General features: G+C 38.6%; 1 protein-coding gene across 1 annotated transcript; it reads left to right on the top strand.

Annotated features, from left to right (window-relative positions):
* The first annotated feature begins 1,144 nt into the window (after positions 1-1,144).
* On the top strand, positions 1,145-10,655 carry LOC139740694 (small integral membrane protein 19-like). The gene is made up of 3 exons (XM_071651264.1): positions 1,145-1,341; positions 6,246-6,379; positions 10,252-10,655. The coding sequence occupies exons 1-3, from the start codon at positions 1,223-1,225 to the stop codon at positions 10,314-10,316; spliced, it is 318 nt and encodes a 105-aa protein (XP_071507365.1). The 5' UTR covers positions 1,145-1,222; the 3' UTR covers positions 10,317-10,655.
* Positions 10,656-13,604: the final 2,949 nt, after the last annotated feature.

Raw genomic sequence — 13,604 nt, 5'->3', positions numbered from 1 at the left:
CCTTGCCACAATTGCTCCCCTGTCTTATCTTCTCCAAGGACGTAGGGTTGGGGTTATTGTTAGGGTTAGGGTTGGGGTTAGGGTTAGGGCTAGGGTTAGGGTTAGGATTAGGGTTAGGATTAGGGTTAGGGTTGTGTTAGTAGGGTTTTAAGTTTAGTTTCATGTGAGATATAGGATTAGGCTTCGGGTTATGTTTGCAGGATATCAGTGTCGATGAATATTGTGCAAGGTGACAAGAATACACGTACAAAAGGATTGCGTGAATAAAGTGAATAAAAAAAAAACAGCCACTTTGCCTCTGTACCACATTGATTTCCTGGATCATTAGGAGTACTTTGTATATGTTTGAAATATTGAACATATTGCATGGTGACTGTATTCAACCATGTTTCCGAATTCGATTAAAAGAAAGTAAAATGTTTCAGTTGGCTTCAAAAAAATTTCTAAGGATTCATTAGTGTGTTCAAAGTGAAAAAAAAAACTTTAGATACTGAACAAACATAACAATGGAATTCTTGAATTATATCAGCATGATCAGTTTCGCTATCTTACCATGGTTACGATCATTATTAAATGGATATCATAATGATTAACATTAGATATTTTCATTTATCACTGTAGGCCCCTATCATCATCTTGTGGTAGGCTCACAAAGAACTTACCAATAGAGGAACATGATATTAAAACTGGTTTACTACTCTGAAAACTGATAATTCGAACAAAGTGCTCATCTTTTAATGAAGACATCTCTGTTGGCGTAGAATCGATATGGTAAACTAGCCCATAAGTATTATCAAAGCATATTGGCAATTAAAGCAAAAGGCGATACTTATTGTAAAGACAACAGTACTGCGACTGGCGTAAAAGGCAGGACATTATATTATGACAAACTTAAAGAGAGACTTGCCATTATACTATAGTAATCTCTCCGGATTGTTTTGAGGAGAGTTGGTGTTTATTTTTCAAACAGGCAATGTTTGCAGCACAATGTATTGTGTCCTTATCAATATGTGGTGTTACCCCGTTGCACGTTTGATCAATGTTCGATGCGGTGCGTGCGAACACGAACTCAAGAACTCGCGATCAAAACAGAGATCAAAGGTTGGCTGCGGTACGCGGTGTACGTGTATATTGGCATTGATTGTTAGCGTATAGACTCTACAGGTTCTAGGTACAGTATCTACCTCCGCTCCGCAGACCGTACATCAGTTCGAAATTCGACATGGCAGAAGAAAACCATGGCCTCCCTCCAGAAGTCCATATAGACCACTGGAATGAAGCTACAAATATTTACATGGTTGTCATCGTGGTTTCACTTTGGTTCTTTTTCTACGTTCGCAAGTAAGCATAACAAAAGACGAGCATTAAGACGTTTTCATTAACAGTCCCACGTATAGATATTGATGACATGTTTTCTTCCGCTCACCAAAACTCAAGAAGTTCTAGATCTACTATTACCTAGACGGGTGGCCTAGGTCTACTTCTGTTTAATAAGCAAATAAGTTACCACCTGTCTTTTTATAGCTAAGCCTGATAAGAATAGACAAAATCATCTTATTCATCCTGATTCCTGTAAATTTATTGATTGTTTTATGTAGAGGACGGGTCTAACTGTTAGGACGGAAATAAACAAACAAGATTGTCAAGGTTTTGTTGTAAATATTGTACTTCTACTTCTACTTCTACGTGGATACTCAGCAACGTCCAAAACTGGATATATTATGCCGAGGTGTAACTTGAGTGCATGTGAAGCCGGCGGTGCATAATATGTACAAGTGCAAGTAAAAAAACCATCCCTTTAATGAGCTAGTTCCAGTACCCACTGGTACCAGTAGGGTCTAGTTGGATGAGATGTGTGCCCTGAAGACGTCCACGGATGGAGCTGCGATGACGTCTACCGGCAAATCATTCCACAGCCTTACAGCTGTAGGCATGAAAGAGTATTTAAACACATCTTTGGTAGAGTATGTACTCTCTGGCATGCGAGTAGGGGTTCTACTCCCGGATCGGACCCGAGTCCTACTCTTAACCTAGCTCAAGTCAAGAGCTGTAGATGTAGCTAGTCCTACTAGATAGTCTAGTACTGCAATGTAGCTAGGTTTATGATATAAATTGCGACCAGCCCCACACACCAACGCGAAGCTCCCACAGTATAACTGTGTACAAGGAGCGCCTCAAATGCTCGGGGTTAGGGTTTATACTAGTATAGGGTTGCTGTGCCAAATCAAATCTGAGAATCTGATTCAGTGATTGTTCTGATGGCCAATGGCAATGCCAATGGAGTACGAAACTAAGGTCGAAAGTGCATTGGCGCCAAATTTATGTCCTTCAGAACTTCAAGTTTGTCAGCTACATGTGCATATTTTACTTACATAAAAATGAAGTAGAAATGGATCTGTGATCGCCTGCTTTCTGTGAGTGGGAGACTTTAAAAAGTTTAAATAATGAGGGAGGACTGTATGAAATTCCTTATCAAGGCAAACAAATCGTCATTAGACACAGCACATCTACATACACGTACCTGAAAAAGGAAGAAAATAAATTTATGAAGTTGACAGAAATTCCAAAGAAAGGGTGCATCCACTGCTACATTGTTTGTTTCATCATGACCAGGATCTACTCTCAATGACATACATCATCTAGATCTAATTAATTCCCTTTTTTAACCAGCAGGTCTCTTTTCATCAATTTCTGCGTGTGATTTCATGCTGCATCTTGGCCTTGGGATTTGTCTTCTCCGGATTTTACCCAGGATTTTATCCAGATATCACTGTACAGCCTCATCATTTCAGAGACTCCAACTCAAAGCACCTTCTGATCTGGAGATTCTCCCTCCCGAAACCCCTTGTAAACGGGAGACTCCAAGTTGATGTGTGCGAAGCGTGAAGTTCCTAGGGTTCTGATGTTCTCTGGTGCTATCTAAAGGCTTATTTTTTCAACATACGATAGCAATAAGTAAGAAATCCTTTCCACCGGGAGACACAGAGCCAGGGCGGGAGAAATCAAATCTCAAGCGGGAGAACGGGAGATTTTGCAAAAATGGGCTTTCGGCGGGAGATCTCCCGTTGGAAACGGGAGAGTTGGAGTCTCTGTCATTTAGAGATTAGTGAGCATGCTACTGTGCAATGTGGCTACGCCAATTCATTTTTATGCTTTTTGATTTTTTTTTTCTTTTTTACATTCATGCAACCATTGTTCCAGTTGACTATGCTGTGGTTTGAGGCAGGTAACTATGCAGGTATGCTTGAGTTCTGCATTGCAGTGGGATGAATGATGAATCTGTTGTCATCATCTCTGCTTAGCATGACTGGCTTCTTTGACATAAGGAGGGATATATCTACAAGAGGTACAAGTGTTACACTTTCCTGGTGGATTGTTTATAGAAATAGGTGGGTCGACTGTGTTGTCTTCTGTGGCACAACAATGTCCACTGATGGCCACATTTAACATGACAAAGGAGTAATCAGGAGCTCTCCTGTAGACTATTTCTGTTGTTGATTACCAGTACATGTAGGTGAGCCTGATGAGGATCCCGCACTGATGCTGCATATATGTACTCTTAATTTTGGATGGACTGAGGCGAGATATGCAGCCATCTTTACAGAGCATGGCACAAATAGATAAATTTCTACTTTCTAATCTTGATATTTTATTGACATCATTTGCAATCTGGTTAACATGGTTGCTCAATGACATGTTGCTCGAGAAGAGGACTCCTAGGTAACAACAATGGTGTACAATGATAAGGTTAACTCCCAGTATAGTAAGTCTACTACTCGTCGACCACCTACAATGTATTTTTTTATCGACCACCCTTGTGCAATGACTTTCTCGTGTATACAATCAGAAGTACGCGTGGGACATGGCATAATATGCTGGAATACTCGAACATGAATACAAGAGAAATTAGGGGCATACAGGTAAATAACCTGAGAAAACAAGAGGAGACATAACTGAAGAAAATCCTCATTATTAATAGTAATACACATAATTATTGTTAACACTTATTTGCCCATTCACTTGATTTACATGCTTTTCAATGGGAAAATGGGCCTTCGATTAAAATGATGAGCTTGCGCCGGTGTTCAGTACAAAAAGGTCTCTTGTGTTTGTGGCGTATGGTACTAGTCAACAACCTGAGCCCGGGATATGAATCTGCAGTATTTTCTGCCTTGAGTGGAATAAAATTAAGGTGAAACTGAGGGATACTTTCTGAGATAAAAGATATTTAATCAAAAAGTGGTCGATGAGTAGTAGGTCCAACTATACATGATAGGTGAACAGCTATGGTATCATCTTCATTACTTAAGAAATTTTCCACCTGTATCATGTTGTACTGATGTGTAGCATTCTTGATATTCAAAATAAATGCTTTGCAGATATCTTTATTCAATTTCAATACATTTACAATATTGAGATCATCTACATGTATGTACTACACTTAAATCAGGAAAGCAGAATATAGTTTAACAAAAGCACCCACTGTAGCTTATAATGCACAAGTTGATACATTTGTATGGGTAAACAGATTGAAAGTAAAGGGCTCAATGGCTTTCATGTCATGAAATTATTTTCCAACATGCGATGATTATATCTTTTATTATTTGTGTGTGTGTGTCACCCTAGTCCAAATCACCAAGTAATGTACTTTAATATCAGAGTATTTTTTAGAACTTGCCTGAAGCCTAACTTTAGGTAATCATGAGTCATGAGTGTGAACAAACATGTCTCCCCTCCACTGTAAATGTATCATTCGTACTTAGCTGAATCATGAATGCATAATACTTAAGCTTGTCTTTACAATTACATGCATACAATCTAACCAAATATGCAGTGACTGTGAGTATGACTGATTAGAAGTAAGTGTCCTATTAATATTTCTGCACTGTTGAATCATAGTTATCAACTTAAAAAAAAGAATTGACTTGTGCCAATATGTTTGAAAAAGATTTAAAGATTTTAGGATGATAGAAATAATAATTACAGAGTAATGTCATTGCCAGGGGACAGTGGCTATTATTCTCAGTGAAGTAAGCACTTTAGAGAGGGGAAAAGAAGGATACAATTGTAGCATTAATATGTTAAAATACTGTGAATGATGCATAGGTGATTTACTGATTTTGCTCCCTTTTTAAAGAAGTACATCTTTTAACCCTTTCAATACTGTTGGTATTCACTCCAGTGTATTTCACCCAGTGATGAGCAGTACTAGACAAAATTTATACTATTTATTCAGTGTAGGAATATAATAACACTGAACACAGTATAAGTTTTTAAACAAATGTTTTCAAATGAAAACATGGAACTAGCATCAGATGTTAACACAAGAGTTATTTCTAAAGGTAATTTACGTTTGGAATAGGGATATGGAAAACTACTGCAGTCAACAGAAATTTTGAGCAAGAAGTCTTAAATTTGTACTACACCATATTCCCAGTGGTTAAAGCAGCCCTGTTTGCCCCAAATGAAGTGCGACATGGTTGGGATTTTCTCCTTTATTTTTCCCCTCTGTATTCTAGTCATGTCCGTTCTAATCTTCAGTTCAGTGAACATGTACATGTACACTGTAGTTATCAGATGATGTTCTCACGACATCTGGTCTGGCTAGACTACACGTATTTCCGATCAAATCCCACTACGACTGCCTCCAAGTTTTTTCATGGCCTATTACATGCTGTCACATTTTGTTGTGTTTCGTATGTGCAGTGACTGCTTTGGCATATTTGTTGACAGTTTATAGATCTGGCACGGCACCCACTGCTGTCATGGCCTGACACATTTGCTCATTCCGTCCCCTTGTGATGTCTCATGTCCATCCTGTTTTGTCCACTGTGGCCTGAAACCAGAATGCTATGGCTGTTGGGAACATGGTATAAGCATAGTTTTAGGTAGAACAAGACAGTACAAATGTATGTCATCTGGCCAGTATTGGCATGACAGATGTTGCACAAATTATTAAAGGAGATGACTTCTCATTTGTCATCAGCATTGAGTATTACCCCTTACAGTACTATGTGTACTTATGTGTTGACGATAGCATCATTCTGTGGCTGTCAGTATACTTAACGCTTGTTCTTAATACACATGTTCTTAATACATTTTGAGCTCAGTCCCAGCAGAATGTGTGATACATAACAAAATATTGCTTTGTCCTCCAGAAGTGTTTGTAATGTGCATTGCAAAAACTTATGATGGTAATGTGGTCTACATGCATGCTTTCACATCTGTTCCCTTGCTTAACTTAGAAATAAGGGGCTTATCGTGCGTATGCTGTCTATGAAGAAGACTGCCAAGGACCAACAGGATCAGGCCAACATAAGATACCAAGAGGAGTTGAAGCAAGTCCGACTGAGGCAGCAACTGGAATCGTACTATAATGGTAGGTTTTGTCATTAATGTAGAAGTCAGACTGCGCAACTTTTGTACCGTATAAGCTGTTATTTTCGCAAGGGTTTAATTTTCGCAAATTTTGTGAATCGCAGTTGGATTGCAAATTTAACCACACTCGAAAATGTTGGCATAAGATAGAGTAGCAATGCATTTAAAATAACAATGGTATCAATTCACGAAAACAACATCTCGCAAAAAAAAATCTGTGACCTCCTAATGCACAAAAATATCTGTGGGCAGCTTATACAGTATTCAAGACTTGTGAGCGGCAAAATACTTCTCAGAGTCACAAAGGATACATGGGGTCCAGTAAAGGAGTTGATTTATTTGGCAAATTAACACAAAGATCTTGAAATTAATACATGAGAGTCTCTACTGTCAGAACAAGATCAGTTGCTTGGCATCATGAACTTAGATTGAAGGATAACAACTCTACAATTGTGGATTGAGTGAAGGCAGCAATGTTAGACATTATGAACTGTAGTCTCTTGTCCAACATTAACAACACCAAAACCTCATAAAGTTACACAACTTTTAATTGATTGTTCTATTTTCTTCAAACTTTCACTGATGTGTTCTAATATATATTTGCTGTTTTCACTTAATCCAGATTAATTTTATAATGGGTTTTAGTTACCTTAAAAGCAAGAAGCTGTTGCTGAAGTCTAATATAATCATCTTGAAATTTTCAATACCTGTTCTTGTGGTTTTTAAAGCTTTTGTGTTAGTCTTACTTATTTCTTATCATTCTTTCCTGTTTCTTATCACATTTTCTTGAAATTATGTTTCATAGGTTATCATTATTAATACTAACCACCATCCCAAGATTTTGTATCGATTGTGATGTAAGTGACGAAAACTTTGAGCACAGCTTGGTGCAAGTCTAAGCACTTAAATAGACCCTGAACTTCAGAGCCTCTTTTCTGAGTAAACACTCTTTTAGACTGTGTACGTTCTTTCTCTTTTTTTTAGATAGGTTAGGCAGGAAAGCTGCGCACCGTTCACTTGAAATCCATAATATATGGAAACTTTTGGGTGGTTTTGTGATGCAGGGTCACATTTAGCTTTACAGATTTGAACAGGAGGTATTTTCAATTTTTGAACTGACACCAAATCTTTTTATATCAGCCAAATGACCTTTATGTAATATGATCAAATATATTCAAGTTTATTTAGCTGCAGTGCATGTGAATTTGGTAGGGCGGCATGGTGGTGGGTCACATGGGATTTTAACATCTGGCATGGTCTTTGAAATCCCAGTGTTGTGGCAGGGGAGTAAAGAAATTGAAGAGAAAAAAAAAAGGAAAGAAGAAAAAGTGTTTCTTGCCTCATGCCAGTATGACTAGGTTGCAGCATGAATCATTTGACAGATTGTGGTGGAGACAAAGATACACGGAGACAGTGAGTGTTGAGGTGTCCTTGCCAGGTACATTGTATGTAGGTCTGTGCAGTACAAACCCATGCACCAGTTACCTCGCAGTCTGTTTTAGTACTGGGAACCAATGTTTGTTTGTTGTTGTTGTTGTTTTTCTCTCTCTCTCTCTGCTTTAATCCCTCAGCCCTGTGGGTAAACTTTGTATATTTCAGTAGGGCTTTGATATGATGGTCCCAAGAGGATTTAATTTATTTACTAGTAACCCTTTAGCAACTAAAGATTCCATATAACTATTAATGGCCTATGGTTTCCTAGAGGTACAACAATATTACTCTCATTTCAACAACTTTTCTAATTCATGTAAATTGGTTCACTGCATGTTTGTTTTGGTCTGTCATTACTGGTATGTTCATTTCAAAGCCTATTAAGACTCTATTAAATGAATGGTGCGCCACAAAAAGAATTCAGACATACTTTTGTTGACCTTTGACCTCTGAAATTACATGATCATATTCTACGCATATGAAAGCATAAAACTATTTTTAAAAAAACTTACGGGAGGTTTCGGGCCTTATTATAGGGAGTAATAAGACAGGCAGTTTTGGGGTGGTTCAGTTACTAATGGGTTAATGTTTTGTGGATGTTTCGTATATACTCTGCGTTGTTTCTCACATTATTAAAAGATACATCTCTTGTGCTTGTCGGTTCTGTCTTTCTGTTGTCATTTTTCTCATTTCTCCCTTACCATTGCTGGTATACCTATTTGGTCATAATGATGCCTAAGTACATGTATAAAGTGAAGACTGGGATAATTGTAATAGGCTAGCTGGGTTTACAAGTACAATGTACATGTAGATGTCTCTTTATTATGTTTCTAAGAAGTTGCCCTCATATCCTGCTTTGGCCAGGAACTGAACATTGGTCATGGAAACTTCCGGTGCTGCTATAGGCCTGCAAATGATGCAACACATGGTACCCCGGGGTACCGTTATACCCCGGGGTACATTATTGTGTGGTGCTGTCTCGTGTTGGTAAGATGTGTATTTGCACACTGCCATCACTGAGGACAAAAATCTGGCAGTGGCGATAATGATCTGAATGCTCATCCTGCCATCCCTGTTGTGAATTTTTTAATGTAATCACAATAATAGCAATAATGATACTTTTTACACCTCTTTCAAAACATGTCATTGCATTTATGAACAGTTTCTTTTTACAATTTCTTTTACGCGAATGGGCGAGACACATTATGGCACTTGCCTTGTTTGTCACTTAATGATTATGTGAAATTATCAGCTCACATTGTCAAGACATACCCTAGACCAGGGAGGTGAGACACCATCCTGCCTAGACTTATTGGGAGAACCATTTTAAATGGCGGAAGCATACCAGTCGCCACAGTGACATCGTTTGTTTGGGGTTTTTTTTTCATCATTACTAGCCCTCTCTGGAGGTAATAGCATAATGTGGAAATCTTGGTTTAAGATCATTAGTACTTCCTGCATGCATTCCAAAAGTGTGATGGGAACTTAAGAAATCTTCATTCGTGAGCCTGTTGCTTTGTGCAGTCATGTGCTGGCACAGTGAGAGATGTGGCAAAGTGTCAATCTAAAAGTGAAGAATGTTTTCAGTTTAACAAATCAGAGCTGCATTGTCCGCTCATGCTACCTATTTTATTTCACATTTTGTCTGAATGAAGCTGTGGAGACAAAAAGTGGTTCAAAATTATTTTCACTGCCGCCAAAAATGAAGGAAATCTCTTCTTTTCTTTATCCCTCTGTCGTTCCTTATCTTGTTTGATGTTGCCTCCCTATTCATCATTATCCTTCAAAGGTTGCCCCCTTTGTCCTTGGGATCATCACTGACCCTCCTCTGCTTTTGTCTGTCCACCCTCTTTTATCCCCATCCCTTTACATTTGTTGGGCTCCTTGCCCATGACCTCCAACCCTCCCCCTTTGTTTTCTTTGTTCTGTGTCCCTAGCCCTCCCCTGACTGTTCTTGTCGTGCGTAGTCCTTTTTACATGTTTGCTTTCCGTGCCTGTTTGTCATTTTACCATGGAACTTAATTTACCGATATCCCATTGACAGCGACGATGAGAATTTAAAAAAAAAAATCACAGTTAACTGGCATTGTGACACGTATGCATAAAAATCTGAATGATGACAGCATAATTTATGATAAATAAGGAAGAACAGATTTATAGTTCACCATTTCTTTATCCAATTTCCATCGTTAATTCATTATTCAACTCAATAGAATTGACTTTTTTGAAATTCAGCAACCAATATTACATGTACAATATATCGATCAGTGTCTTTAAGATGACTCTATTGCTCTCACGCTAGGAAAGAGCATACACATATAGATTCCCTGGATACAGTGTGTGTGTGTGTGTGTGTGTGTGTGTATGTGTGTGTGTGTTGTGTAAGCATGTAAGGATGAGTGCTATCAATCTTGTTCTTCTGTGCATTTTCATGTCTTGCAGTTCGGAAGTGGGAACAAGGACAGAACATCAAAAATGAGCACCACATCAACCTGGGTGGATTATGACCTCCTTGCTTGGTGTCAGAGTACTAGAGAGGCGCATCTGATGGGTCCGACGGTCCATTCTCTGGACAGTGATCCTCATAAAGCAGCGTGAGGGCTCACTTGTGTGGGTTCAGTTGCTGAAACATGGTTAAGAGACACAATGTCCTGTAAGTGGGGGGAAAATTTGACCGTGTGTAAGACGAAAAAGAAACAAAACACCAAACACCTCGATGGCAAAGGTGGAGAAAATAACAACTGAACTCTGTGAGACGGCAGTGTGATTCATGATGCTGTTTTATGCTCTCTTTTGTCTAGTTTGGGTATGAGTCCACTTTGTTAAATTTCAGAGCATCAGGAAGAACAGACATTTTTAGACTACACCTGTGTTATACTGTAAGATCCATTGATTGTACATGTATATGTATAAAATTGTGCACATATATATGTATATATTTTTTGACATCCTATGATTGCATATAAATTGCTACAACTCACTTAATTTAAACACATACTACTCAGACTGCATGGTAGCTTTTGTTACTATGGAAGCAGTGAGGAAGTGCAAAGCATATGTATTGTCTATGACAACAACCAAGATTTACTGATGAATAAGTTAAGGTTAGTGCATGTGTGTTTGTGCCATGCAATATTGCAGCACTATGACTTGGAATCCACATCTTTTGTATTGGAGGGCTCAACATTAGCAGTGGCCAGGTGGCCTGGAGACACCATGTCGGGCTACCAAACTTCTGAAAAGGTTACCTCTTGGCAGCCCAATCAGGCAACTAAGATTCAAAAGTGATTGTGATGTTTCATTTTATTTGGTGCCACCAAACGTTCAGATTTGAATAAATTCAAATGGCCCGAACAGGCCAGCAGAGAGAGAGAGAGAGAGAGAAAAAAAAAAATCCACAACACACATTGTAGTTGCGAGCCCTGTGTAATTTACATGTAATGCACTTCAGCAAGACACTTTACTTGTTAATATAATGTGGCTGCATGGAGCATGCCACTTGGCATGGGATTAACCCTATTCTAACTGGGGGGGGGGGGGGGGTCAAATTGACCCCCCCCCCCCCCCTCAACATTTCGCACCACAATTCCGTAACGCGCAAAGATTTTGCCGCTGGGTTTCATGACTTTTTTCATTGAAGTCTCCCACATATTTTGAGACCAAATTTGCAACGTCCGGGTACCCCCTTCTGAAGTTACGCAATGTTTTGCATATGTATGTCAACCCCAAAACAGCTCAAATTCATGATTTTGTGTGCAAATCCAATGCAAATTGTGTTTGTTGTTTTTTTTTTTTTTTGTTTAATTGATATAAATTAGATTATTTCAACTTTTAACCATTGAAATTAATCAATTCTAATATAGATCAGCTTGGAAAAGTGCCTGCTACAAATTTTGGCCAAAAAACAATAGAAAACAAAAGGTCGAAAAAACAATAAAATACATAAGAATTAACAAAACAATACAAAACAGAAGAAACTGATTTTGATTGCGCTATTTTTTTATAGGAAAATTGTTCGATATGTCTTGAGGAACTCTGACACAAAAATGTAGCAATCCTTCAATCTTTTTAATGGAGTTATAGGTGAAAATATGATTTCATGCGTAAATTTGCATAAATGATTTATTAAAAAGTATAAAATCAAATTTTTTTCTATTGTATGACCATATAATCTTGTAGTTGACACCCGGCTCTATGTACAGGCAAAATTTTGCCGCGATCGCGCGATTGGCGGCTGAGATCTGAAGGGGGGGGGGGGGGGCAAATTGACCCCCCCCCCCCCCCCCCCCCCCCCCCGTAAAAACTTGGTCTCAAATAGCCCAGTTAGAATAGGGTTAACCCTTTTCAGTGCCAGGGGTATTTGACAGTATGTGCAATGTTATAGGTGTTCCTGTGCCGATCTGGACGAGAAGCATACAAAGCGTAAAGAGAGAAATGTTTGCGTGTGTTGGAAAGACGCCTCATGGAAGGAAATACAAAGTGTAATGAGTTCTCCTTCCAGAGAGAAACCAGAGATTTATCTCTGATCGAGTTGATCACATCTCATCTTGTGCACGTAATGTGGATTTCAATCATGCAGATGTCACACACACGACCACCAATAGCAACAAAAAAAAATAAAACAGTTTGTTTTAGTGTCGGGAAGTAATTCGTTACATCAGATCTCTTGATCTTGATTGATATTGAGTGTTTACTGGCCCTTTGCTTACTACGTGTATACCAGCCTTGGTCATAGCCATGTTGCTCACATTCTACCGCACACGCAGAATCAGTTTCTGGTGACAGATTGTTAGTTTGTTTCGTCAACGGGGCACAGGAAACAAAAAAATGAATTGCTGGGACCCTTCTTCCACCCTGGGGATCACCGATGGAATATGCGCGAATCGAAGCCCCGAGGTGCTACACTGCATTCTTGTGCATGTCACTTGGAGGATGAGTGGAATTGAGTTTGACAGTGTGGTTGATGATGACATGGCATGAAATGGAGATAAAGCTGTAGTTGTGGTACAATGTATCATCTCCCCTGTGCTCATTTAGTGTAAACATTTTCTTTTACCTTGATTCAACACTATGTGGCATGACATCTGCTGAATAAATTACACACTGTAGTACAGCTTAGGTCACATGGAATCTGGGAAATATGTCCAGATCTTTTCTTTGTACATCTATTTAAATTTTTTATCGTGACAGTGCAAATGAAACAAGCGTGAAGCAATCACATACATGTAGCTTGTTTACAATTTAGTCATTACTTGTCATGTGCTTATCAAAGTGTCGCAATTTTTTCTCTGATTTCCTCCAGGATTGTTGATATTCAATGAATGATTGCAAATGTGTATATTTTTGATGTATGAATTTATCATGAATCGACTTCTCATCAAAATTGAATACTAGTATTATTGCCATGTATAAATGATATATACGCCAAACCAAATTTCTACCGTTAGGCGTTAACGCACTGCGAGTAGAATCCTTGAAGAGATACAATTATTCATAGTACAGTAATTTGGTCAACATCCTTTGCTCAGCTATGTGAAACAATCAAATTAATCTGTTTGTATCAGAATGTATCATTTTGAGGAAAGACTATCGTTTTTGTTTTTTCATCGATGTATTGCCGACGCATTCTGCATGCTGCCATTCAATTCCACTCTCAACTAAGTCCACTTTGCACTATGCAATGCAAGGATTGACATCAAATTTTAGGCCTACCGCTTGTATCCTTGGGTATTGCTATGGTCATATACAAATGTATCACTGATGAAAAATATCGTGTGAAAGGACTGAATACATGT

Source organism: Diadema antillarum, unplaced genomic scaffold (assembly GCF_040938485.1).
Source record: "Diadema antillarum isolate AM-2024a unplaced genomic scaffold, OU_Dant_1.0 seq00000872_RagTag, whole genome shotgun sequence".
NCBI classification, from domain to species: Eukaryota; Metazoa; Echinodermata; class Echinoidea; order Diadematoida; family Diadematidae; genus Diadema; species Diadema antillarum.
The sequence above is the reverse complement of the archived record's forward strand: the minus strand, read 5'-3'. Positions and strand labels throughout refer to the sequence as shown.